General features: G+C 42.5%; 1 protein-coding gene across 1 annotated transcript in view; it reads left to right on the top strand.

The window, feature by feature from the left end:
- Positions 1-27,228, top strand: part of PCSK2 (proprotein convertase subtilisin/kexin type 2) — a 108,869-nt gene that overhangs the window by 19,626 nt on the left and 62,015 nt on the right. The window contains exon 2 of the mRNA XM_075749722.1: positions 777-881. Within this exon, the coding sequence (XP_075605837.1) occupies positions 777-881 (105 nt within the window). The remainder of the gene's footprint in view (positions 1-776; positions 882-27,228) is intronic.

The raw sequence follows: 27,228 nt of genomic DNA, 5'->3' as shown, positions 1-27,228 counted from the left end.
TGTTGTTCTCCTAACACCAGGTCTTTTGCCTTCTTCAAGTTAAGTGTCTGCTAGCCTTGCAGTCACTTTCTGCCAGTCCTGCAGAGAGAGATGTTTTTAATAATGGACGTGCATCTTCCTTCTTAGGTGGGGCTGGAAAGCTTTCAGGAGATGTTTGCTTGCTGCCTAAATGTCTTCGACAGTAAAGCTGTACAAGACTGTTCCCACCCAGAGACTGTGAGCTGTCTGTTTTCTTAATATTCCTCTTATGTTCCATTTCCTGGTGTTCAGAAGAAATTCCAAATAGCATCTTTTTTCTGAGAGTGGAAAGCACTCTGCCTTCCTGCTTATGGCATCAGCTCGGGTGCGTTATAATGGCTCAGAAAAGCACTTGTGTAACGCTGAAGGATGGTTTGTGGTAGTTTCAAATAATTTGCAGTTCATTTTCTTCTTTTATTCAGGCTTTTTCAGGAAATAGGAAATAATCCTGATGTGATTTGGGATGTCCTTCAGATATATTGGCACTGTTGACCTTAAACATAAGGTGAAAATAATACCAAGTGTATACAAGTGAAGTTATGCATTGTAAACCTGTAGCAAATAACTTTAATGCTGCTGGGCACAGTTTTCAAAAGTAACTTAGAAGTGACATTCTCAAGAGTGATTTGGCCCTTTGGCGTAACTCTTCACAAGTCCTGTTCTAGATTCCTGAGTCACTTCACAGGTAAAAGTTTTCCATGTCATCCTTACTAGTAGCCAATAGGTCCATGATGTTTTTTTCTCTCTCTCTTCCTCAGCTCCCTTTTTTAGATACTGGATACTTCTTTTATCACAATGGCATTGCCAAAGCCAGGAGAAGACTCAGTCTTCAACACAAGCTTCATCTGGAAAAGGATTCCAGGGTAAGTGTTTAATCATTACATGCACCTATCATGTTTTCTTTGTGATGCAGACTCTTTTTTTATGAGATCAATGATGATCAAATCTGTGGTTATGGCTACGTTTTTTCCCCGTGCTTGTTTCAAGCTTGGTGACTGCTGCATGCACACACCTCCCAAGCAGCCTCAGGTTTTATTTTTATTTCATTATTACAAATACCTTTACATTCTGAGATGTATCCTCTCTCCAGTAACATTCAGTGATGCCGCGGTCTCCAGGACATTTTGGTGCACTCTGTCTCTCTGCTGTGGGGAGGAGCCATCCAGGGTACATCCCACAGTTGTCCACCCACATGTCCTGCTCATTGGTGGGTCATCCAGCCCAGACTGCCTTGTGGTGTGAATGGTGGCGTTGTCTCTGCTGTCACACTGGGATTTTTTCTTGGGGAGTATTGTACATACCAGATGCTAAGAAAGTGTATGCTGCCAAACTTCAGTATTTGTTTTAGGGGCTCTCACAGTCTGCAAGTGGTGCGCTCAGTTTTCAGAAGCATAAACCCCTGGGACAGGAGGAAAAGGCCCCTTTTGCAGAAGGCTATGAGCTGGCACTAGCAAATTCTTTTTTCTTCAGAGTTTTTACAGCAGTATACTACTGGGCTGGAGTGGGGCCAGGTAGCACAAAGAGTGTATTTGCTGCCCGAAGAAAGTAGATAAGCCTGAGGAATGATATCATGACAGCAAATAGATTATTTTTTAATCCTTCAGTAGGATTTAAACTCTCTGCACTACGACCAAAAAAAGAAGGGTGAACAATTTTATTCCAGACAGAATTTTATTGCCAGATATTATATGGTATTGAAACACCTATGAAAATGAAAAACTGAGTAGGAAGAAAAGAAAAATAGGTTAAATAAGATTGTAATTGTTGTTGTGACACCAGAGCAAGCAAGGTCTGATGAATTCCCAGCTTGATTTTCCTACTTCTGCAGAAATGTCAAGTGGTTCTGGGCCCAGGTCCAACTGGGATGCACGTGGCTGGTCATTCCTGTGTCTGGGAGCTATGTGAGTGAACCACCCAGGTCCCAGGTGCTGCCTGCCCGTGCCACGTCATCCTGAGGTGCTGAGTGCTGGCAGGTTCCCTGGGGCTGCTGCTGACCTTCCAGTGCTGTAAGGTACCTCTTTCTGGCCCCCTTCTCTAAAGCTGGTACCAGGTGTAGGTGAGGGGCTCTGAGGAAGAGACACATTCAACCTACCCTGAATAGAAATTCTCAGGCTTCCCTCATTTTGTTTACCAAGCAGGGACCAGAAAGTAAACCGTTGAGGAACCATCTACAATTAGTGGATGCTAAGCAAATGTCCTGAGAGGTTTCTTTCTTTCCCTGAACCACCCAATCTTGTTGAAAGTCATTCAGAGAAAGCGTACAACTGAGTACCTTGCAGACTAGTTACTGAGTATGGTCATTGTGCAGGTGACTCTGTACCGGAAATAAATATTTCTGTAAGCCTCTGAAAATTTCACAAATGTCGATGATGTTTGTATGAATCCACCAGTTCTCATTGCAGCCTCATATTACATGGCTGAGCACTCCTGTAGTAATTCCAGACTGGCTCTTGTGTTGACTACCCCTAGACTAAGTGTCTGCAGTGCTATTAAGAACAGCTTAAATGAATCTACCTTCTTGATCAGAGATGTTTTCTTTTATAGTCATCTGGTGTTTGCGGTCTGTAGGCTCTTAGTTGGCTTCTGTCATGTGCAATGAAATCTCGTATTTGCTGTTAATCTCCACTTCTTCTGGGTGCTGCGTACCAATGGCTCCAGCTCCCCTTGACTTCCTCCTTTGGTGTTGGGGAATGAAGTCCTGTGTTTAACCAAGAATATCTCCCATGTGAGGAAAAGAATGATCCCAGGTGTATCCTGACCTCATGGGTTGCACTGGAGTTGGAAACATTTCATTCCCACATGTAACATGATGATTTCTCACCTAGCCCTCCTCCTTACTCTGTCCTGTTGGATAGTCCTTGAGCTCTTATGATACCATATAGGTCGGTTGCTTTTTGTAATGCAGTTTGAGAGCAATTAAAATCATTACTGTTATTTTCTTTCTTTCTTTTATACATGGAGTTTGGAGAAGTCATTAAAATTCCTGTCATATTTGTGTATAAGTGGAAACATGAGTTGTGTTGACAGTACTTAATTTCAAACTCCAAAAATAATTTCTAAATTTAATGGCAGCTTTCTAGACCATTTACATTCAATTTTACTTAGCAACAAATGTCAGCACTGTCATGGTTAATATGTTAACGCGTGAAGCCAAGAATAAAATGTTCCTGTTGTCAGGCTGGCCAGGAAGCAAACTTCCACCATGGGGCTTTACAAATCTCGCAGGAACCATTCTGGTAAGTGCAGTGGTTGCTTAGCCTTAACCCAAATGTTGTGAGAGAGTGGGCTGCAGTTATTCTGTATACTTTTCACTTTTAAGGAGATTACAATTCCTAGCTAATTTTAATTATTAGTTGAAAAACAGCACAGATGTTCACTCAATTAATTAATGTTCTTTAATCAAGTAAGTCCCTTGAGGAACCATGTCAGTTTTTCAAGAGTCCAGGGAGATAGATGGCACAGCACTATGCAAACAGGTTGCTGCATCATTTTCATGCTCTGCATGTCTTTTAAAATGCTCAAAAAAGCTTTGTTGTGTAAAATTTGCTATATGTTTTTGCCAGAATAATTTGGTGCTACACTAAACATACAGTGGTTGTGTGCTAAACATCATCGCTGTCAAGGAAGTGGGAATGGATAATTATTAAAATGCCTTCCTAGAGATCCAGCAAGAAATGAATCTTTGTTCTGAGAAACAGCCTCAAATATGATGGATTTGATGTTATTTAATACGTTAGTGTTGCTGAAGCCTGAAGCAGTACTGGCAGCGGGCGAAAGCATATGTAATAGTGTCATATAGTATGTTGTGCTATTGAACTGCTCAAGAAAAAGCAGCAGGCACATGGAGCACCATGGCTCTTGCTGTCAGTATGGTCCTCTCAGGGACCCTTGCTGTCAGGATGTCAAATGGCACAGTGAATTGAACTGCTTCAAATGGAGACTGTTCAGTTATTTAAATTACGTTCTCTGAGGTATAGAGAACCTTCCAGGAGAGGTTTGCTCAGAAACAATTCTTTTGTGTTAGTTGCAAATTTCCATGATTTCCAGGTGCACTTGTATTTTGTTGTTTTACCATATGTACCTTTGGTACCAAATAGATGTTGGGGAGGGGAGAAGTTCCTTTAGCATTTTTACATGTTAAAGCTGGAATTTTTAATGAGATAAGATACCCAGCGTTGTCCATGTGAAATTGCATTTTTGTCTGCTTTTATCTGTTAATTGCTTTGGCTGAAATTTCTCAGACAAAAAGCTCAGCCATTAGGCTTGGTTTGCCTTGGGAAACTTCACTTAAGTAGCTGCTGTACTTTTGCCCTGGAGCTGCAGGCAGGGCTTGCCAGGACCCATGGGTGCAGGCAGCTGGGAGCAGGGGCCAAGGGCCCAGAGCGGCATAAAGCTGATGAGGAGTCTGAGTAGGATGGGAGCGTGAAGGTGAGAAGAGAGTAAGTGAGATAGACTGGAACAAGAGCCCAGAGTCAGAAAAAAGGTTGAGTGATTTGAGCACGGAGCCATCCCATGAGCTGAGGAGGATGTGGAGAAGCACAGGGGTGGATTGGAGAGACTGGCATCAGGGTGTCCACATTGACATCAAAGCACACTGCCACCGGAGTGCAGGGCATGATGCAACCTTAGAGGTATAGGTGACCTTTTCCAGGGGACGCTTTCCTGTGAGCAGTGGGAAATACAGCTTCTGTAAGAGCAAACTTTGGTTTTAATTATGAGGATCAGTGGTATGTTTCATCAATGTGATTGCTCTGGAAAAGTGAATCCGAAGTACAGAGATATTTTATACTGCCTTGTTTGTTAGGTTTCTTGTCTCTGAAAGTGCAGCAGAGGCAGGATTGGAAGTGGAGACCTTTCCTGCTCCGCTATTGCTACAAGACAACCATAGGTTTTGCTTCATTTTGATTTTTCAAAACTGACTCAGATTCTGGCTTCTTATGGAGAGACTCAGTTGTATTATTAATAAATGTTTTGAAAAGTGGCCACATAAGTAAAAGGAACGAAAAAATGCATGGTCATGATGTTACCTTTCAGAGAAATACTTTCATATTTTTGCTTCTGTTGGGTATTTTCTGTTAGTAAATAGTCTTTCACTGGAGGAGCAAGACTTGAAACACTGTTTGCTCGAAGATTATTTTGCTTTCTTTCAAGTTTTAGATAAAACCATTTTCTTCCCACACAGTCTCTCCTGTCAGACAGCTGCCAAGATTAATCCCACTCAAGAAAGAGGCTTTAATATACAGAGAAGAGCTGAGTCCCATTACTGATATCTATATGCGAGTGCATCTGTGTTGGTGTTGGGGGAATAAATATATATGTGTGGAGGGGGGAAGGTGAAATGAAAATCTTCCACTGAGAGTGAGTTTGGCACTTAGATGATGACTTCTTTGGAAATAAACATCCCAGTGATGGCAATTGTTATGTTGCAGAAGGGGATTAGAAAGGGAGACTTAGTTGATACCCATGCGAGTATGAGAGTCTGGGGAGGGCAGATGTGTAGCTTCTTCAAGGCGTAGTTTCTAGGTGTCCAGGGCTAACAGTACTCCCAAACTACTTGTTACAAGGGAAGAAAAGGGAGCTGTAAATGCAGAGGATCTAAGCTTTTAATTAAATAAATAAAAATCTTCTATATCATTCCTCACCTCAGATCCCTCCCATACCCCCTTAACGTGACTGGCTTGTGGTCGTTCCATTGCAGCCTGTGAAGGCAGAAGTGCCCTGTAATGCTAGGCTTGGGGTTGCCAAGTGCCACCAGAGCTGGATATTCCATCCGTGGTCACCTTTAATAGAGGGAAAGGGCGAGCACCTTGAGGGAAGCACCGCTGCTTAACAAGCAGCAGCCCTTAGCAATGGCAGTGTAATGTAAGCCAACTTTCGGTGCTCTTTCTGGCAGCATTAATGACAGGCTTGAGAACGGTTAAAGGTGGAGCCTTTTGCCTCACTCCCTTAGATGCCAGCACAGATCTTCCTCTGCAAAAATTAAAATCTTCCTGATAAGATCAGGAGAACCCAGTTTTCCTCAGTTCTCCCCAGTTCTCCAGCAAGTGTAGAGTGCAGTTGACCTGGACATACAAGGGGTAGGAGCCATTGTAGCTTTCCTTGCAGATTTGGTCGGATCTCTCTAATTGCTGTGGAGGTGTAACTTGTTTCTTCAGCCTTTGGACACAGGCAGTTCTGTCCCTGGAACACAGCAGTAAGAGCATCTTACAGTTGTTTTTATTAAAATGGTTATAATTTGCATCTTCACTCCTGCTCTGTGCCCCACATCTTGATTTCCCAGCTTCCTGGCCAGTGCTAGTGACTTTCATTCCCTGATAAGTTTCTGATCAAAGCTTAAAAGATATGCCAAGGTGCTTCTTCCCTCTGAGAAGAAAGCTTGCTTGCTCCCGAAAGCAAAGGGGCAGTAATACCAAAATCCATCCTGTAGGAAAGGGCCAGCACTTGACCTGTGTGCTGTTGTAATCCTGCTGTTGACTCCCTTTGTGAGTAGAGGGATTAATTCTATAGAATGATAGAACAGTTTGAGTTGGAAGGGACCTTTAAAGGTCATCTAATCTAACCCCTCTGCAATGAGCAGGGACATCTTCAACTAGATCAGGTTGCTCAGAGCACTGTCCAACTTGACCTTGAATGATTTCAAGGATGGGGCATCTACCACCTCTCTGGGCAACCTGTGCCAGTGTTTCACCACCCTCATTGTAAAAAAATTTCTTCCTTATATCTAATCTAAATCCACCCTCCTTTAGTTTAAAACCATTACCCCTTATCCTGTCTCAACAGGCCCTGCTAAAAAGTTTGTCCCCATCTTTCTTATAAACCCCTTTTAGGTACTGAAAGGCCACAGTAAGGTATCCCTGGAGCCTTCTCTTCTCGAGGCTGAACAAACCGAAGTCTCTCAGCCTGTCTTCACGGGAGAGGTGCTCCAGCCCTCTGATCATCTTCATGGCTTCCTCTGGACTTGCTCCAACAGGTCCATGTCTTTCTTGTGCTGAGGACCCTGGAGCTGGATGCAGTACTCTGGGTAGGGTCTCACGAGAACAAAGGGGGAGAATCACCTCCCTCGTCCTGCTGGTTATGCTTCTTTTGATGCAGACCAGGATACAGTTGGCTTTCTGGGCTGCAAGTGCGCATTGCCCGATCACGTCCAGCTTTTCATTCACTGGTACCCCCAAGTCCTTGGCAGGGCTGCTCTCAATCCCTTCATCCCCAGCCTGTATTGATACTGGGGGTTGCCCTAACCCAGGTGCAGGACCTTGCACTTGGCCTTGTGCAGGGAGGTGTGGATGTGTGTGGTAGGATAGAGAGACAGGAGGGAATAGCAGGACAAAAAGCCCTTTGTGTTTTCAGCTCTTTTTATGTAAATTCATAAAAGGTAGAGATGACAGACTTCCCAGTGAAGTCTATTTAGAAATTTGCCCTAGTATATGGTATCATGGGGCTAGCATGCTGGTGGGATTATGCCCAGGAAAACTTTGGAGCTGCTATCAACTTTATGAGACTACAGGGCAGCGTTACACGAGCATCGGTGTTATCTTTTTGGAAGGAAATGGAACATTAAGTAATAAAAGCTCCACTTAAGTACCTGTAATAAATATTGAACAGCCAAGGAAAACTCATTAGAGGAAATGTCTCTTTTTCCAATGCTGGGAAAAAACCCAGCCGCCCTCAAATCTGCACACTGTTGGTTGAAGCTGCATTGCCAGCTTGTTCGCCAAAGAAGAACTGAAGATGTTTTTGTCGTAAATCATCCTGACAACATGAAGCATATCGTGCAGGAAACAGGCAGTGTCTTCCATGAATGGATCCCTGGTTTATCTGTTTCTGGCGTAAGACATCTTATACTTTATCCAGTGTATCTGAGGAAGGGTTTTCAAGAGTCTGTTCCAGGTCACAGGGGGAAGCCTGTTTCTTACGTTAATAACTTTCTTGGGTGGATATCATCTTGAACAGTATTTGTTTTGCTTTCCTATACAGCTTAGGTCCCTCTCCTAAGAATCTGTATTTCTAATTCATAATGAAGCCAGTTGGCAAGCGTTATAAGAAAAAAACCAACCAACTTATTTTCTTGAGAAAACTCTAGTCAGCTGTATGTATTAGATCATCTGATGTTTGTCTCATTACTGAGAGAATTCAAGACTTAAATGAAGCATTTTGCTTCTGTGATACTTAGACCCTCTGCAGATATTGATGGATGGTTATTTAAATGTACAGGTTCATGAGTAGGGTTATCTGAGAACATGAAAAGGAAGAAGCAGCAGAGATTACAGCAGTGTTAAAAAAGAGAAGTCAGATGCAGTCAGAGTCAGTTCATGCGAAGGTGGAATTCATCCTGGACTTCAGGAGTGGAAAGAGAAAGATTCACACAGCTGGTAGGATGAGAATAAGTAATTGTAGGAAATATGCTATGTTAGTTGTATGATCTTCTTCATTCCAAACAAGAAATCAACAGGGCTGCAAAGAGGAGATTTAGGTGTCTGATAAATGAGGAAAAAAGTTTTCCCACTACTTAAGAAATTATTTTGCTGCTCTCGCACTGCTGACAGAAGTAAGGGGGTACTGCTGTGCCTCCAGAGCACAGAGGGTAAACTGGCCTTTAGGCTGTGGCACTGTGTTTGTGATAACGTCAAAAGAAAAAAATTAGAAATTCAGTGAAGTAGCAAGTTTAGTTCATGAGTCTACTATACACATAGCGTGGCTGTTGTTGGTTGCTGCAAATAATGATTGCTAAATTGCCTGTGATTGCTTTTTCAAACCTGAATCTGAGGGAGTCCTATTTCTTGTTGTCCCTGGCCTTTATAGACTCTATATATGCCCAGAAAGAGGTTGATGGAAATTAACTGCTCACAGAAAGCCCTGTTCAGCTAGGTTTTGCATAGTTGACCAACAGTTACTCCAACTGTAAATTACTTAGCTGCTCTTTGATTGAGATGTCACGATTATTGCATGGGAGTCAGTTCCTGTAATAAGAATAAAAAGAACTCTCTCTTTCTGATATAAATAATAATGACACCTAGAGTCACTCAGATATTTAAGCTGTCACTTAGGTTGACGCTGTAGTCCCCTTCACTGCAGTGTATGTTAAGCATATGCTGAAGAATTTCCCAGTTTCTAAGTTTGAATTCCTGATATTGTGTGGCATTGCTGGCTTGTATTTGGACTGTGTGTGTATATTGTATTTGTGATGTGCAATACAGTTCTAGTGTAAAATATTGCAATGCTATTGAATATGGACTATTAAATATTTCAAAAAATTTGCTACGGAAACAAATGCAGTTATAGCCCGTAAAAGCTAAGCTGAATTGATCTATTATTTCTATTTGTAACTAGAAAGACAGCTTCAGGGAGAAAAAAAACAATCCTTCAACATCAGCATTAAAGAACGCTGGAAGTCTTGTATAGCTGTATTATATGAAAAAGCACCAGTAGCTGCACATAATAAAATAACAGACTATCAAAATGACATCAAACTCAAACATACATGTGTCTTTTATGGAAATAGTGTAGAACTGAAATTACAAGGTAAGCTAAAACTATTAGAAAAAATATAAATGAATGTACTGCCAGATAAGACTTTGGGCAAAGTCAAACAAAAAAAGGAAGCCTACAGAGGGTGGAAGCAAGGGCAGGTAGCCTGGGAGGAATACAGAGAAACTGTCCGAGCAGCCAGGGATCAGGTTAGGAAAGCCAAAGCCCTGATAGAAATTAGTCTGGTCAGGGATGTCAAGGACAACAAGAAAAGCTTCTATAGGTATGTCAGTGATAAGAGGAGGAGGAGGGAAAATGTGGGTCCCCTCCGGAATGAAACGGATGACCTGGTTACCCAGGATATGGAGAAGGCTGAGGTACTCAATGACTTCTTTGCCTCAGTCTTCACTGGCAAATCCTTGAGCCACACTGCCCAGGTCACAGAAGGCAGGGACGGGGAGAATGCCGAACTGTCCACTATAGCAGAAGATGAGGTTTGAGAATATCTAAGGAACCTGAAGGTGCACAAGTCCACGGCACCTGATGAGTTGCATCCATGGGTCTTGAGGGAACTGGCGGATGAACTGGCCAGGCCACTCTCCATCATATCTGAGAAGTCCTGGCAGTCCGGTGAAGTTCCCGCCAACTGGAAGAGGGGGAACATAACCCCCATTTTTAAGAAGGGTAAAAAGGAAGACCCAGGGAACTACAGGCTGGTCAGTCTCACCTCCATGCCTGGCAAGATTATGGAGCAGACCCTCCTGGAGACTATGCTCAGGCACATGGAAAACAAGGAGGTCACTGGTGACAGCCAACATGGCTTCACTAGGGGCAAATCATGCCTGACAAACTTGGTGGCCTTCTATGATGGGGTTACAGCGTCCGCGGATAAGGGAAGGGCAACTGATGTCATCTGCCTGGACTTGTGCAAGGCATTTGACACTGTCCCACACGACATCCTTGTCTCTAAATTGGAGAGACATGGATTTGATGGATGGACCACGCAGTGGATAAGGAATTGGCTGGATGGTCACACTCAAAGAGTTGTGATCAATGGCTCAATGTCTGAGTGGAGAACGGTGACGAGTGGCGTCCCTCAGGGGTCAGTACTGGGACCGGCACTGTTCAACATCTTTGTCGGCGACACGGACAGCGGGATCGAGTGCACCCTCAGCAAGTTTGCCGATGACACCAAGCTGTGTGGTGCGGTCGACATGCTGGAGGGAAGGGATGCCATCCAGAGGGACCTTGACAGGCTGGAGAGGTGGGCCCGTGCGAACCACATGAAGTTCAACAAGGCCAAGTGCAAGGTCCTGCACGTGGGTCGGCGCAATCCCAAGCACAACTACAGGCTGGGCGAGGAATGGATTGAAAGGAGCCCCGAGGAGAAGGACTTGGGGGTATTGATGGATGAGAAGCTCAACATGAGCCGGCAGTGTGCGCTTGCAGCCCAGAAAGCCACCCGTGTCCTGGGCTGCATCAGAAGAGGCGTGACCAGCAGGTTGAGGGAGGTGATCCTGCCCCTCTACTCTGCTCTTGTGAGACCCCACCTGGAGTACTGTGTCCAGCTGTGGGGGACCCAGTACAGGAGAGACATGGAGCTGTTGGGAGAGAGTCCAGAGGAGGGCCACAAAGCTGATCAGAGGGCTGGAGCACCTCTCCTATGAGGACAGGCTGAGAGAGTTGGGGTTGTTCAGCCTGGAGAAGAGAAGGCTCCAGGGAGATCTAATTGTGGCTTACCAGCACCTGAAGGGGCCTACAGGAAAGATGGAGAGGGACTGTTTATCAGGGAGTGTAGTGACAGGACAAGGGGTAATGGGTTCAAGCTGAAGGAGGGTCGATTTAGGTTAGATGTTAGAAAGAAATTCTTTACTGTGAGAGTGGTGAGGCATTGGAACAGGTTGCCCAGGGAGGTTGTGGATGCCCCCTCCCTGAAAGTGTTTAAGACCAGGTTGGATGAGGCTTTGGGCAATGTGGTCTAGTGGAGGGTGTCCCTGCCTGGAGCAGGGGGGTTGGAACTAGATGATCTTTGCGGTCCCTTCCAACCCAAACCATTCTATGATTCTATGATAATAGACTGATAAGTGAAGACAATGCTGTGCAGCTTCATGTAGAATTTTCCAAAAATAAAAGTACTGATATGCGCTGCAGTCCTGGTGCCACTGGGGGCTGTGGAGTCCGCATGGTCAGTGGTTTTAAGACAAAGTTAGGCAGTGATCATGACTGACTCGGGGGTGGCGCATTCTTCCCTGGGGCCCTGGGATGGTTCAGATGACCTCTTGAAGTTGCTTCTAGTCACGTATTACATCATTTTCATATTGCTGAACGTGATACATGGGGTAGGACAGTAAAGTGAGCTTTATCCCTCAAAAATACTTGTAACCACGTGGAAGTTCAGTAATTTTACAAAAACCCGTTGAGACAGCTGACTACATTCAGCCTCCACGCTGCTGCTTGTAAATTGCTGAACTGGCATTAGTTATACTTTCTGCTTTATTGTTGGTGTCTGTTCTCTTTACTGCAGCATCGCTCCCCAGTCTTCCTCTGCTTTTTCCTGTCTCCCACTTGTTTCCTGCCTGATGAATAGAGTCTCTGTTTTGTGGACCAGGCCTTGCCTTTGTTATTTGTCTGGGCAATTTCCAGCCTTGAATCTTCAGTGGAGTCTGTTTAATATTACAATGCAATCAGTGGCAGTGGTGAGAATGTATGGTTTAGAGGATTTTGTTATAGGATGTTGGGAAGAATGGACAGTGTGAGCCAGTGACTTTGGGTTAACATGGAACCTAGTGTGCAGAACAAGTTTGCTTTGGTTTGGGACGAGTTTGGTTTTGAATAAGAAATGCAGTGCTCTGATGTGCTGAGCTAACAGTCGCTGAAGGTTGTGAATATCGTGGCATTCACTGGATCCAGGAATCCACGGACGTAGCGTTGGTGATAAACATGCCTTTCTCCCTTGGGAAGCTCGAGCCAGCTGCAGCCTGTGTCAGTGAGAGGAAGGAAAGCAGCCACTGATTGGCTTTGCTTTCTCTGGGCCGTCATCATACCACCGTCTCCTGGCCCCATGTGGTGACCCTTTTCCTTCCTCTTGCCAGGGCTCAGATCAGGACAGCTGGGGTTGACCTGGAAGAGTCAGTCGTGGCCTAGGAGCACTTGTGCTTGATGATGACAAAATATGTGGGGGTTCAAAAGTGCTCTCCCAAATCGCCAACATTAGACCTACGGCAGAATCCAGACTGCTAGGTGTAAGCCCATCTTCAGGGTTAACTTCACTTTCAGTTTAGAAAGCATGCGTATTCAGCTATACTTTCTTGTTTTCAATACGAGTAAATTGTATGCTAGAAAAACTTCCTTGGGAACAATGCAAGACACTTTGGAGTCTATTTTCTTCTGATAAATCTCTAAGCCTAACAGAAAATTTAGAGACTGGAAAACTGCCTTTGAGTTAAACCCTTTTGAAAGACTGGAAATATATTGGTTAACATATACTTTGGGAAGCATGTGGAATTAGTTAAAATATCGTACCTGATAATATATGATGCCTATGTATTTTAGACTGTGACATGGTAGATTCAGAATGAAACAAAACAGATTTGTAACAGTTTATTTCTATTCTTTGTTGACTCCAGAAAATCAGCTGTTAAAAACAGTGACTTTCTTGTGTGTACAGTTAGATGACCAGAACCATTTACTGTATATGACATTGGCAATAAATAAAAGGCAGCGCAGCTAAGGGTGTACAGTTAAATCAATAACAACATAAGACTGGAACATTTTTTGGTGTAGCATTCTGGGGTATCTGAGCGTGCTGTGCCAGGGCTTGCATCACAGGGCTGTGACGTTGAAAACCCACACCACCTTTCTACTAAGAGACTCAAGCTAGAAGAATTGCTATAATGGCATATGTTACTATATCACACAACAAATGTATTATGTAGTGCATCCACTCACACCATTTAACATACTTTACTGTTGTTTAAAATTTGATGAGTGTTTTCTTTGTGAACAGCATTTCTATCTATGGGTTTATTGCAATCTGTTCCAAAACACTGTTGCTACAAGCATTCTGTGTTTCCAGATCTTCAAAGTGTATATGCAATATCTTAAGTATAATATTAATTTCTTTTTGCCACCAACTCAATAGCCCAGAAGCCAACAAGGAGTTATAAATACATCTGTGAAATCATTGTTTGTATGCACGATGCGTTCCATGAATACAAAAAGGGGTTTACAAAGGTCAGAGAAAGTTGATTGCAGTATTTGGAGATACAATAGAAATGAATTAAAGGTTTAGATTTAAATTGTTTCTGAATAGTTTTCTGCAGTAATTCTTTGCTGCTGCATTGGAACATGGCTTTTCAGCAAAATGGGTACCTCTAGCAGCTGAGAATAGCCAATAGTAATTAAAATGCTAATATGTATGTCATGGGTTGGTGAAGTTGAATAATGCTTCTTGGCCTTGTAAACTTCCATACTGAGGGGGGGAACAGGACTGGGTAGAATAAAACATTGTGGAAAGATGAAAAAATACCGTAATATCTCTACATTTACCTATTTTTCCTAATTAGTTGTATAATATCAGCTCCATATTATCATAAATGGACTCTGGTCAATATTACAACTTTGTATGAAGCAATAGCTGAATGGCCGCATTTCTGTGAAGATGCTGCTTTATGTTTTATATTGCTAGCCATCTACTGTGTGAGTGCTGAATAGAAATACACTTTTATTATGTGTACAGACTCAACATTTCATAAATGTAAATAGTCGGTCTCCGTTCATTTTATCTTTATCGCTTCCAAGCATTATTCTGTCATACAGAGGAATATACAGTAGGGGATCCATGAGCCTTGCAAATGTGAAGTCTCAACAGAAGACAACTGGAGTTGCCAGATCTAATTATTTTTTTTATACTGCTGGTCTCACAGCAGTACCACTGAGCTGATTACTGCTGGGCTCTAGCTTATGTAACACTGCAGTGCTATGCTGAACATTAATAGCTGGTTCTCTTCGTCCTCACCACCTCTGCACACTCTCTCCTATTCCTTTTCTTTGGAGGAAGTTCAGATGCACTGGCTGTATCCTGATCAAGAACTAGAAAAATAAAATAAGCCACTAGGGTTAGGAGATACCCTGTGTTTTGTCTTGGAGGCTGAGTGATCGATTACGTTTGTTCCCATCTAACTTGGCTTTGTCATCTGTCAAATAAGATAAACTCAATCCTGAGCCCATCTCCTGTGTTAGGCTGCTGATTTCCCTGGCGCTTAGCTGGCTTTTCCCCTGCAGAGCTTCTGGATCACTGGATCACTTCTGTCTGAGGTGTGCTTCCTCCGCCATTATGCCTGGAGACATTTTCTGTCTGGCTGGCAGCTGCTATCCCAGCCCCTCTGCTCTTTGGAGAAGCCATGTTCCAGGCAGCGTCTGCAGAATGTCTTAAAAATGTGAGATATCTTTTATAATCCTTATAGCTACCATTATGACTGCTGTTTTTTCCAACTCAGAACAAGCTGAACTCTTCTTGTAATAGCCTGCCTCACGCATTTTATGGATCTGATACCATGGGGCAACAAGCAATCTCTGGCAGAGTTTGGACGAAAATGCTGATTCTCTTAGGCCAGGAGATGTTGACATAATTGAGCAGTGCTTGCTTTATTTTTTTTCTCAGCTGTGACGCTCTCCTGGGAAAATGTTCATTGGAATCCATTTTATTTGTTTTGGAACATGAGCTTTTCTTGGAATAATTCCCTTGATTGCTATAGGAAGAGGATTTCTGTTTGGACTATTTTCTGAAAAGAGGAAGGGAAACCTCCATGTTACAGTTTTATTTCCTTGTCTCCAGATCTAACCATATTCATATTTCATAAATTTCAAGGGTCCTTCCCAAAGTTGTGCAGGGCATGTTATATAGGAAAAGCTTATGAAAATTTTTCCATCAGATAATCAACTAACTAAAATTATTATTTGCTGTTTTTTAAGACTTCCACTCATTTTATTGATGATAGTGCAATCACAAAGTAACAGAAACAGAATCTACATTTTCATATTTGAAATACCTAATCAGGGCAAAAATATTTTACTGCACCAAATGATTGTACAGAGCAAAGAAAGAGTTTAATTTTGTTTTACTGTTTCTGGTTGGAACCTTTGTAAGATTCTGTTTCATGATCATTTTTGACTGTTTTCTTCTCTTGCCAAATGAACATCCTATTTCCAGACATCCATAGGTCTGACTCCAATTTCCACAATGTGAAAAATCTGTGGCAGGGAAAAACAGTTAGTGGGAGACAACCTCTGAAACAAGCATCTGATTATGGGCCAGGACTACAGCCTTTTCATCCTCATAGATATGGGTAACTTGCTGCTCACTTCACTGCTGCTCTTAATTGAATCTAAATGGCTAAGAACAAACGTAAGGGTGGCTGTGACAGCTGTGCAAACCTCTCGCTCTCCTGTGCCAGTTAACTCTAGCGAACCTTCACTGGGTCTTTGGTCCATGGCCATTTTGAAAAATTGAAGCAGAGAAGCTTGGCACAAGCTACCTGTTTCTATCGCTAATTCGCTGAACAATGACAATTTGCTGAATGTCTGCATCAAAAGGTTTTTTTTAGTTCAGTTTGGATGTTAGTCTAGGAAGCCATTGCTATCCAAAACTGCCTGAAGAAATTATCACAAATCAGGGGGAGCTCAACTCACCCTGCCTTTTCTGAAAACATCTAAGGAGGCTGAGATTTCCCTCAGTCAGAGCAGACTTAGCCATTTCACAAATCCTGTTCGGAGGGGGTAATGGGAGCTAAGTGATGCAGTCCTCCAAAGGAGGAAGCATTTTTTTACTCATAGGCTATAATTCACTGAAAACAAACAAAACCCCCCCACACCCAGTAGTTAACTTGAGACATATAGAAGATGAGGTATGAATAATGTTGTTTGGTTTTTTTACTTCTCCTAGTTGCAGAATAACCTGGAAAAGGGGATAGAAATGACTGGGCTTGGTTAGTTATCTCTAAGGAAGAAAACTACTTCTGCAGTGAGCAACTTGCCATAGCAAAAAAATGTTTTTTATTTAGTTTTAGAGTTGCCATATGCAGTGTCAGTGGAATTTGAAGTTTAATTATGAACTGTTTTCACTTTCATGTGTTAGTAAGGTTTGGAAGAAAGTTTTGAGTGTATGAAACAAATGCAAATTCTAGATTGAGATGGGAAAGTAGGAGAAAGGACATTACTTTTAGGAGTATGAGTCAAACTGACGTCTATTGGTGTTCTGCCATTCTTTGTGGAATACTGAATGTTTTTGCATAGAGAGAAGATGTATTTTTGTAAAGATGGCAGTTTACCTGAGAATGTTGTTTGTCAGAAAAATGAATCCATTGTGGTTTTTCTTATTAGCGCTGTACTTGAGAAGTGTGTGCAAGGTGAATTACCTACCTGACTTGCAAACAATGAACAATACAGTGTAAACCAGAAAGTCAAATAAATCTTCCCAAATACTTTATATCTGCTTACAAAATAGAAGACAATGAGAAAAGAACTGCTTTGGTGATTTAATACTTGAAGAGCTCCCACTAAAATGATCTGTCTGTCCCTCTGAAATAACTTGTTGTCTTTTACAGTATGTAATGAAATAATCTGTAACTATAGGTTTCAAAGCATGTTTCAAATATGGATGATGTCCATTTCATAAATGCTGGAAATAATTAGAGGGGGGCTTTAAGTTTTCCAAAAGGTCATACAGCGAAGCAGAACAAAAGTAGGAGTAGATTCCAGATGCCCAATCTACTGTTGTGAAAGAAAAAAAAAAAAAAAGAGGTTGGATTACAGCCATTTGTGGTCTTTACAGCACCTGGGCAATAAGAAAACTGAGATGAGAACAGTGGGGAAAAAATAAAAAAACAAGAGCTTAGCGCAGATCCTCTGAAGCCCAAAAGACTTAGACAAAGGACAGTAACCTTAAACTGTAATTACTGTTGTCATTTAGTGTTTCCACATGCATGATCTGGAGGCTCAGGGGAAATTACTGTGCTAGAGGCTATCTAAGCGTAAAATAATAACAGAATTGTATGGAGACACTTGTCCCTGGGTATAATCCAGTTCTAGTGGTCCTGCCTCTGCTCCTGTCCTTGCTTCCCCATGGCTCATTCCAGCTTTTCCCAGGATGACACTTCCTCATCTTAGGTAGCAGCAGCAGCAGCAGCAGATGGACAAACACATTTACCTCTGTAGCGTTAATAGAGGCTTGAGTGAGAGGTATTTGTACTCAGGAGACTGTAACCTAAAACATTTTTTAATTTACTGTTTCATTCTTTGCTGTCCAACAAGCAAGTAATTTTTTGCATAAACTATGCATGTTATTTGACTGAACATGCTTCAGTTTATACATTTAAGATATGCAAGTGCAGTGTTTCTCAGAACATAAAACCCAACACCCCCCCGCCTTTGTATTTTCAGATGAAAAGAAGCAGAAAGTCAGGGAATTGTGGGTCTTTGTGCTGCTTCAGACCTACTTGAGACCATGCTGCTGACCCCAAATGTGTGTTGACCAGCTAGGGAAGGTATGGTTCGTCAGAGAGATGTATCAGTGATTTCTTAGCAATTAGGGTTGCGTAGGTGCTGCATGGTTTGTATAATAATATTTGCTGATGGAAATCGGACCTCTCTTGGGTCTCTGCAGGTAGGAAGCTGACGTTCAGCTCCTTTCAGTTCAGTGCCAGGAGCATCAGTAGAATATCAGGATAAGGCATCTTCTTAGCTCTGATCCCAACTGCAGCACTGCCTTCAGGCCGAGGTGCTGAATTCTTTGAGCACATCACCCTTGGATGGAGATGTGGAATGAAATGATAAATAGTTTTTGTCCCCTTTGTGAGGGGATTTGAAACCTCTCTTAATATGTTTTGCCTGATTGAAACAGCAGCTACCCGCCTTGACTAGAAAAGCTAGTGATTTTGATGAAAGACATTATGAATGATTTCCTTGAGATTTATGTGGGGTTTTTGTCAAGTCCTGAATTAAACTGAGAGGGAACATATGAGGGGGGAACAAGAGAGAACTTTTCTCAATTCTGCCTTTATTTTTTTGTTGTGAAGGTTGACGGCAGGAAAGGGATTTTCTTTCAGCTGTATTTTCCATAAGGACCTTAAATAAGTTTTTACTGGACAACACAGTAGCTTTCCAGGACACTGTTTTCATAACAGATCTCAAGGAAAACCAAACAAAATAACCATCTGCTTCCTTCATCTCTGACCAAACCATGACCTTACACATATGCTTGTGTAAGGAAGGTATGAGGACTTTGTGTTTGCCTGCTTTGTGAGTTACGATACAGGGAAGAGAAATTCCCCTGGACAGTTTTCATCACCTGTAGGCGCCTGTGGAGGAGGAGGGCACCTAGCTTAAATGGGAGGGAGGAGCAGCATGTGAAGGAATGACACATGCCTCAGGTGGGGATCACACTGGGATTTTTGCAGTATTTCTGTGGAATTGGACACAGGAACTTATGCTGACCCTCCACAAGGTCCAAGATGGAAATGCTGTTGAGGAGCCACCTGTGAGCCACAACTTATGAGGTGCACCAGCAATGCACCCTACACTAGGAGGTCTCCAGGCCACATCCATGTGCCATTGCTGCTTGCAGAGTCCAAGCATGCAGATTCACCAGGCTCTGCATGCTGCTCCAGCTTCGTAGTATACAGCTTCTCTGGTCATCCCTGCTTACTCATTCCCCCCTCAATATCTCAACGTCTTTTCCTCACCAGTGAGTTGTATATTCTGATTTGGTTACTTCTTTGGAAACAGACATTCTGTCCTGAAGCAAAGATTAATAATTTGTGCTCACAAGTTCAGCCCAACAAGTTTGAACTTGAGTTCAACCGGAGGGAGACTCTTAACATTTTTTTTTCCTCTTGTGTTAAACACAAGAGATAGACATTTCTCCAATTTGTAGCAGTGAAAATCTGAAGTAATTTCACTGAAATGAATGGAGTGAGTCTGTACTTACCCTTGGGCAAGAGGAGGTGGAACCTGTGTCTTTGCACTTCTGGAGAATTGAATCTCAGCCAAGCAGCTAATACCAAATGTGCACTGTTGTTCCATGGCGGTGGTTTCACCTGATGTTTTTCTCAGTGGTGTTGCTGAGTTTAGGTATTTCTGCTTTCTCTGTTCTCACTGTTTGTTCCTCTGACACCGTTCACACTTTTCTTGTTGCGGGGATAGCTGGTGTCAGGATAGGGAATATGATTGCCTTTTAAAAAAAAAAAAAAAAAAAAGAGTTTCTAAGCTACAACATTTCCCTGATCTCATTTGCAGTTCAAACCAGGGTGACGTGGTGAGATGAAACAAGAGGGAATAACTTAAACTGGGTTGGCCAGTCCTGAAGGGGAAGCAAGGAATGATGACAGGCCCTACCCAGTAGAGAGGATGGTAATTTTCAGTCCTTTTCAGTTTGTTTGTTTTTTTTTTAATTTTTTGTTCAGGTTTTCCCGTTTTGCAGAATATTGTTGTTACCTCAGTCTCATAAAATGACATTTTGAGCCAAGACTTTGGCAGTTTCATCCCTTACATAATTCCGCTGTGTCTTTGGCAATGCTTCAGTGTTTGTCGTTTTCCTTTCGTGACGGTCATTCATAGGTACAGCTCACCTTGCTCTTAAAGGAAAGGCCCAGAACAACGGACATCATCTCTGACATCATTGCGTTGTCAACTGCTTGCCAAGTCCATGATTCTGTCATTTGGCACTGAATGTTTTACGCTTCTTCAGACTGCAGTGGCCTAAGACACGCGGGACTTGATATCCCAATCCAGGCAGCTGTTCAAACTGGCATAAAGTCAATCCTTCTGCTGGAGTAGGTTATTTCCCCAGATCTGCCTTCCGTTACTCTGTGAAGTACTGGTAGTCTCAAGCCACTTCTTCAGTGCTTGCTGTAACACAGTTTAATGCTGGCAGTTTGGAACTATGAAGAGCCCCTAAATGTGCGTGCAGCAGGCACTGTTAGTATTAACCAGAGATTCATTGCTTTTCATAGCAAAGAAATGTCATTTCACCAAGGAAGATTTTCTGTTAAATCTTTATTCTGTGGAAGCCATAACATGAATTGGGTCTCGAAGTTTGGACACAAAGAGCGATTTCCATAGAATTTGCATGCATCATTTTTGATTGCCTCCTGTGTGAAGCCTGAGCAAATGATTTTTCTTCCATGATTTGCTAAACATTTGTCTCAATGGAAATAAACCAGGAAGAGCAAGTAGTATATAATAAGCATAGCAGTTTAGAGGAGTCTATGGAAATCTTTGGTGATAAGCAAAAGCATATTTAGGGTTTAGTCTTTCTCAGTCCCTTGAGGTACAGCCTCCTTTCAATGAGTGTGAATAGAGAGGTTCCTATTAATATTGATGCAAATTATGAACGTGCACTGGGAGGAAAGTATACTCCAAAGTCTAATTATTTTATGCTAATAACTGAACTGAAAAAGATACTCCCTCATTCCTGGCCAAAAAAGCAGCGATAGTTCAAATAATTTGCAGCAGTATGATCATTTTATCACTTCATTTAAACCAGCCTGTGCTCTCACCCAGTGGGGACAAGGGGAAAATTCTGGCACCAAAATCCCTGCTAGTGCACATACAACTCCAATTAATAATGAGTTTTGCAGTTTTGGGGGCCAGTTTTCATTGCTCTAGGCAGTGGATAAATAGAGGGGCCTGTGACAAATCTGAACCAATTGGATGTCCTGGGCCCTTGAAATCAAGGCAGAAACCCCTTTGTTTCTAAGATTTTTGAAAATAATTTTAATTGTGCAGATGTGCTTTGAACAGAGGCTTGACCAGCAGCCAGTGGGACAGTCTGCTGGCGAACATAGGCAGGGATGTAAAAAGCATCTCTGCGAAGGGGGTTGTTGAGAAAACCCATAAAGAGTATTCAGACCACACTTATGTGCCTTGTACTGCTCTGTTTTCATGATGATCTAAGGAGAGCTTCAGCTGGGACAAACTCTGAGCATATTAATACTTGTCTCAGTTTCCCTGTTAATTCTGTGTGCCCTGTTAATGCTGGGGTCGGCTCTGTATCTCAGCTTGGCATTTCTTCCCTGCTTTGACCCCACCGCTGTTCTGTGTTAGGTCTCCTGCCTATGGTCTCACGTCAGCTATGATCCCTTTGCCAAATTGCTCATGTCCTGGGGACTTTCTTGTCAAGAAGAGAGCTGTAGACTTTGCCTGGGGGAACGTGAGTTCGATATGCCGCTAAAGCTGGGCAGTTGGGGAGTTCAGGGGCAGAAGGGTGGTTTTCTGCCACTTAATGGCAGCCAGATACAGGGATGAGGTGGGAAAGTGCCCTGATGTAGAGGTCTCTGCCTTGGCCGTGCTCTCTGCCATGGTGCCGGGCACCAGCGAGCTCTGTGACTGTGCGCTCTGCAGGCTCCAAGGCAGGAACTGGGAGGAGAACATTTGAAGATTAAAAGAAAGGATTCTGACATACAGCATGTCTTGACAAGGATCGAGGTCAGTCCTTTGAAAGTATCGAATTAAAAGCTTATTTGGGTAAAGGCCAGAACAATAGGACATTGGCTGTTTCTTTCAGTTTTGCAAACCAATCTCTCAGTTCCTGGCTTTTCCTACCTTTCCTCTGGATACAGAAATTGTTCTCTAGAAACAGTTCTGTTTTGATGCTTCCTCTGTGGCAGATGGCCTGTTCCTGGCAGTTACATGCCGCTAAGCCAATGCTGTACAGCAGTGATACATAAACCTCTGCTGATTTTATTAACGTGCTTTGTGATGGGGATCCATAAACCTCTGAATCTAGGAGCTGAAGAAGTGCAATTGCAACCTTTATGGTGTGCAGCCTGATCAATACAAATCATCAGCTGCTTCCTGCTGGGCTGGGAAAGGCATGCATGGGAGCAAGCTCGCTTGTCTTTTCTGTCCAGTGTATTTATGGTAATAGAATAAAGAAGTAGCTGTGTTATAAACAACTACTCTGCTGTTGGGTGCATGAGCAGATATGTGAATGTGAGCAGCAGCATAATTGCGGTTTTCCCTCTGTTATAAGATCGGCTTCTGGTTTGTATCTGGCCTGTAGTTATGAAATTTCCTGAGAGGAGACATTGTACAGCCCATGTAATTCCCACTAGGCAGCGCTTTAGGAAGATCAGTGGTTTGCAATTCTGTATCTCATCTCCACTGAGATAACAACAGAGCTCTGAAGGTGTTAAAAATGGACAAGAAAGGCTCACTAATATATCACTACCGCTCACGCAAACCATGAAGTTTAAGTATTACAGGTTTGAAATATTAGAATAAGCTTAGACTTTTTGGCAGTTGTTGCTGTATCACTCCAGGCAGACAGCTTTATAAAAATAGGCTGTGTTTTATTAAAGCTAAATGGGCCTTCTGCAGATGTCATTACCACCTGGCTGGGGAGGTGTTGACAGCAGTGGGCAGTAATCGGTGCTACCAACCTGCCCACGTGGTGCAGTGGGGACCTGGGTCGGAACAGAGACCGCAGGAGCTGCCAGAGGAAAAGTGAGTAACTGTGATGGCCTCCTCTGTCTGCACGGAGGTGCTCCCTTCTGTGTTAACTGAAACAGATGTCTCTTCCGGAGGTGTTCTCCCCAAATTCATACTGCATCATTTGCTCACAGAACAGAAGAAATGGGGAAAGGAAAAATTGTTTTGAGCAATGGCAGTGTGCAGAGCAGGTTACAAAAGAGCAGGACTGTATTCTGGAAGGCACTCACAGGGTTGCAGCCAGGAAAAAGAACCAAAAGGCACTTGTGCCTTTTCTGAAGCCGGGTTTGAGAGTGCCTTGATTCTGCGTGGTGGCACCAACCTTTTATTCACTGTCACCCCATGAGTTCAGGTTTTGAGGACCCACATCTAGTTTTAAGTAACTGTTTTAATTCAGACTTTCTTAAATGAATTTAAATCAAATTGATTTTCAGCTTGGTTTGTGCATTGCATGTAGGACAACGGCACTGATATTACTCTGCCTTTCTTCCCTCCTAGTGCCATGATACCATTTTTGTTCTGGGAAGCTGCTCTTCAGCTGAGATTCTGGAAACATTTTGTTTGAAAAATATTTTGCTGCCGCTGGATGCAGCAGGGCCCGTCTGCTCAGAAGGGCCATAAATGGCAGAGGAAGCTGAAGTAAACTTTTACTCTAAGCCCCACCACACGAGAGGAACCCCAAACAGCTCCCACCATGGTTACCATGACTGAATGCTGTCATTGGGCTTTGAGGGGCAACTATATAAAAATGTCTGTGTTTTTGACTTAGAAGGTGTTTAGAAAATGAGTTTACCTGGAAAGCAAAATAAATTACATGAAGGACAGGGCACTGTGCAGCTCTTCAACAAGTGTGACGTTATGGCATATTTACTGTTAATGTGGGAAGGGGAGAATCCGTGCGAGTAATTTCATGAGAGAAAACATGTATTTTTCCAAGCAAATGTTTCAAGGTAAATGATGAGCTATTAGATGAAATTGGAGTGGAAAAGAGGCTGTGGAGAATGAAGTGGAAGTATGATGAGTTATAGCACAGGTCAGAAGCCAGGATCACTTTGGAGACCAGGGGGTCTATTTTCAGCATATGTTGCAGACTAAGGTCTCATCATCTGCTGACTCAGTTTCCCTAAATGATGATGCATACCTACACAGGCATATTGTAAGGCACTTCCAGTCTGTCCTTATGGAGTACGCTTAAATTTAATGTCAGTAAAGCAAATTGGCATCTTTAGAAAGGAAATAAGTGAAGTTAGAGGTAAAGCTGCTACAAATGATGCTTTATGCCTGGAAATGTGTTTGGGCATGAGCACAAATATTCACACATTTACAAGAAGTCTCTTCTGCATCAGGGTGAGTCAAGGGTACACTTCAACAAAAAGAATAACTTTACCTGTCAATTGAGTCTTCCCATACAAACCAAACTGAACAGATTTTTCTCCAAGTGATATTTTCTGCCAATCCCCACTTATCTGAGACTTGCTTCATGAAATAAATTAGCTTTAAATCAACAGAGTTAGAGGAATCTTTAGCCTATGAGCACTCCCGTTCTCTTGGGATATATCAGATATTCATCGCTCGTGTGGAAGCAGCAACCGTACTACTGGAATCTTTAAAAAGGAGGTTATATATAGGTGTACTCTGTAGTACCTCTCTCCTTGTAGGACCAGTGAGCTATTGTGGAGCAGGAGGAAAGTCCTTTCCTGGAACACTGCCCAGGAATATAAGAAACAGTCCAAAGTTATAAATGACCAAATGATGACAAAGAGGGAATTATTAAATTAGAAGATTCAGCATCATGTGAGCACCTCTTTTCTTTGTACTGCACAGTCATATCTAAAAGCTCGTCTCAATGCCGAAAGGTTTGCAGTCTTAAAGATGAACTGGGCCTGATTCCCATTGAATCTAAAACCCTTTTATACCCCAGAGAGGATGCAAATATGACTTAGACCTACTTTGGGTCTCACCTCACAAGTTGATGATGGCCTTTCTAATAAACGAAAATCACTCCATGAACAGACTTTTACTGTTGAGGAAGAAGAAAAAGATGGGGGCTTTTTGCAAGCATGACGTTTTAAGAAAGGTGTATCTGCAGTATTTGGCAAAAGGATGTAAGAGGAGGGAAAACTGTGACTTGAGGCAACTAATTTTGCAGGTAAGAAGGGATGATCTGCGATTGATAGTGCCCTACATGCGTGGGGCCTAATTTTCTGTCACCAGGCATGCTCTTGTTTACACCTGGACTGAGAGGTGGTTATTCTGATTGATTTGGAGAGGCTGATCGTTTCTGTGACCCAATGTAACTGGTGAGACAGTGAAGTGCAAAATTTACCCACACGCTGCTGATAAAGTGTCCCTGTGGTTTGCAGTCTCTCCAGATCCACTGGAGAGACTAATGCATGCAGTTATAGCCCATCTCCGGGGAATTTCTGTCTTACACAGATCTTTGATTTTGTAACTGAAGTGACAGTCACGTTGTCTTGCAGTAAGACATTGTTTGAAATATAAATTACTTTTTTTCTGTCATTATATACCATAAAGTGTAATGTCAGCTTCTCTATGTAGAATAAGAAGCAGTTTTTTATTCCTTTGGAAACTTCTGAAGACTTCAGAAATGCTCTTGCTCTCTTGTTGGCTTGTCTAAGCAGTGAAAAAATTGGAAATAAGAACAGAGTTCCTCAAATAGCCAGCACCTGTGCTAGTGTAGATCCTGGTATGGCCCTCATGCCAACCTGAGGAGAGAGCAGAGGCATGAAGCACTTTGCTTGTTCTCGAGGCAGTGCGCTGCATACCACGATATCTGGGGCTTTTTCTCTGTCTCAGTCTTTCTCCTTAACAAATTCTATCCTAGAGCAAAAAAACTTAATCCAAGAGGGCATGATCCTATGAAAATTTCTGGTTTACCAAATTGGCATTTTCCATTGCAGACCATCCACGCTCAGCATTCATTTTATATCGCAGCCTAAACAACTCGCATTTCAAAGTAGAGGCTAGAGGAGCGCTATTGATTGCTTAGCTGAGCAGGTTGAATATGATCTGCAGCCTCCTCTTACGCATTGATTCCTTGTCTCTTTACTCACTGCTTCCTGAATGTCACTGAACTGTGAGAGGCCTGCTAAATGGACAAAAATATTGATTTCTTTTCCCCTCCTTTGATTTTTTGAAAGCTCCTTATTTACCAAGCACTGAACTAATATCAGGAAAACAAAAGGTCACAGAATAAGGTGGAAGCAAGTCAGTTCTTGCTTTTTTTTTTTTTTTTTTAAAATATGAACTTCGTTGAAACACGAGTTCTTTAAATTGTGTTTCCATCAAGAAAGGTTAATTGTCTGAGTGGAACCTTTGAGTTCAGGCTGTTCACCTTCATAATTTACTATTGTCTAATTGATGCTGAACTTCTGGGGCAGTTTCCTAAATGGCCATACCTCTGGTATTATGATTTTTCAGTGAATTTTGCAGAGAAGTTAGCGAGCAGCCCCGACTATGTTGGGATTTGCTGTGCACGACTTTATGGTGCAGTATTTTGTCCTTGTGTTGTTCTACTGGGTCTGTGACACTTTGCAGTACTGTGTCCAGAGAGAAAGAGGAAAAAAGTTCAAAGACCACATGCTGGAGTCAAAACTGAAAAGACATCCCGAGAGGGATGAATGGGGACAGCGTGAGTGTCCAGAGGCTTTACTATCTGCTGATGGTCTATATAAACTTAGAAGTGTTTGGGCAGGCAGATGGGGCTGGTTAGAGAAAGTGGAAAACTAGAACTGGTCCAGAACATCTAATTATGTGTAATAAGCAAAAAAAGCAGCAGGTCCTTGATAGCCAATGACACTGTTTCAACAAAACAAGTAATAGCAAGGTAGAGGGGTGGCTAAGAATAATGAACAATGGATGTATTTTACAGTGGACCTGATCTTTCCTAGAAATCAAAAAATTTCTCATGTTGTCTGTGCTTGTCATTATGAAAATAGCCATTAAAAATGTGTAAACCAAGAGTGATGCAAGTATTTTGATGGAAAGAGACGCATTTTTACTTTCATGAAATCTTTCAAATGGAAAAAAAATTCTTCTCCTTTGCTTGGAAGTGGCAGGGAAGGTTGTGTTGATAAACTTCAAAGTTTCAAAAGACTTGTGCTTTAACAGCTGCTACATCTTTGCTGTAGTGGCTCCAGCTGCACCTCCCAAGGAGTGGCAGGATAGCTTGGGAAAGGGGCCATGTACAGAAAACTCCCCAGGGATTAATGGAAACAGGTAGAAGAGGTACTTGGA

Source organism: Balearica regulorum, chromosome 3 (genome assembly GCF_011004875.1).
Source record: "Balearica regulorum gibbericeps isolate bBalReg1 chromosome 3, bBalReg1.pri, whole genome shotgun sequence".
In the NCBI taxonomy this organism is placed as follows: domain Eukaryota; kingdom Metazoa; phylum Chordata; class Aves; order Gruiformes; family Gruidae; genus Balearica; species Balearica regulorum.
This window is presented reverse-complemented; position numbering and strand designations above follow the sequence as displayed.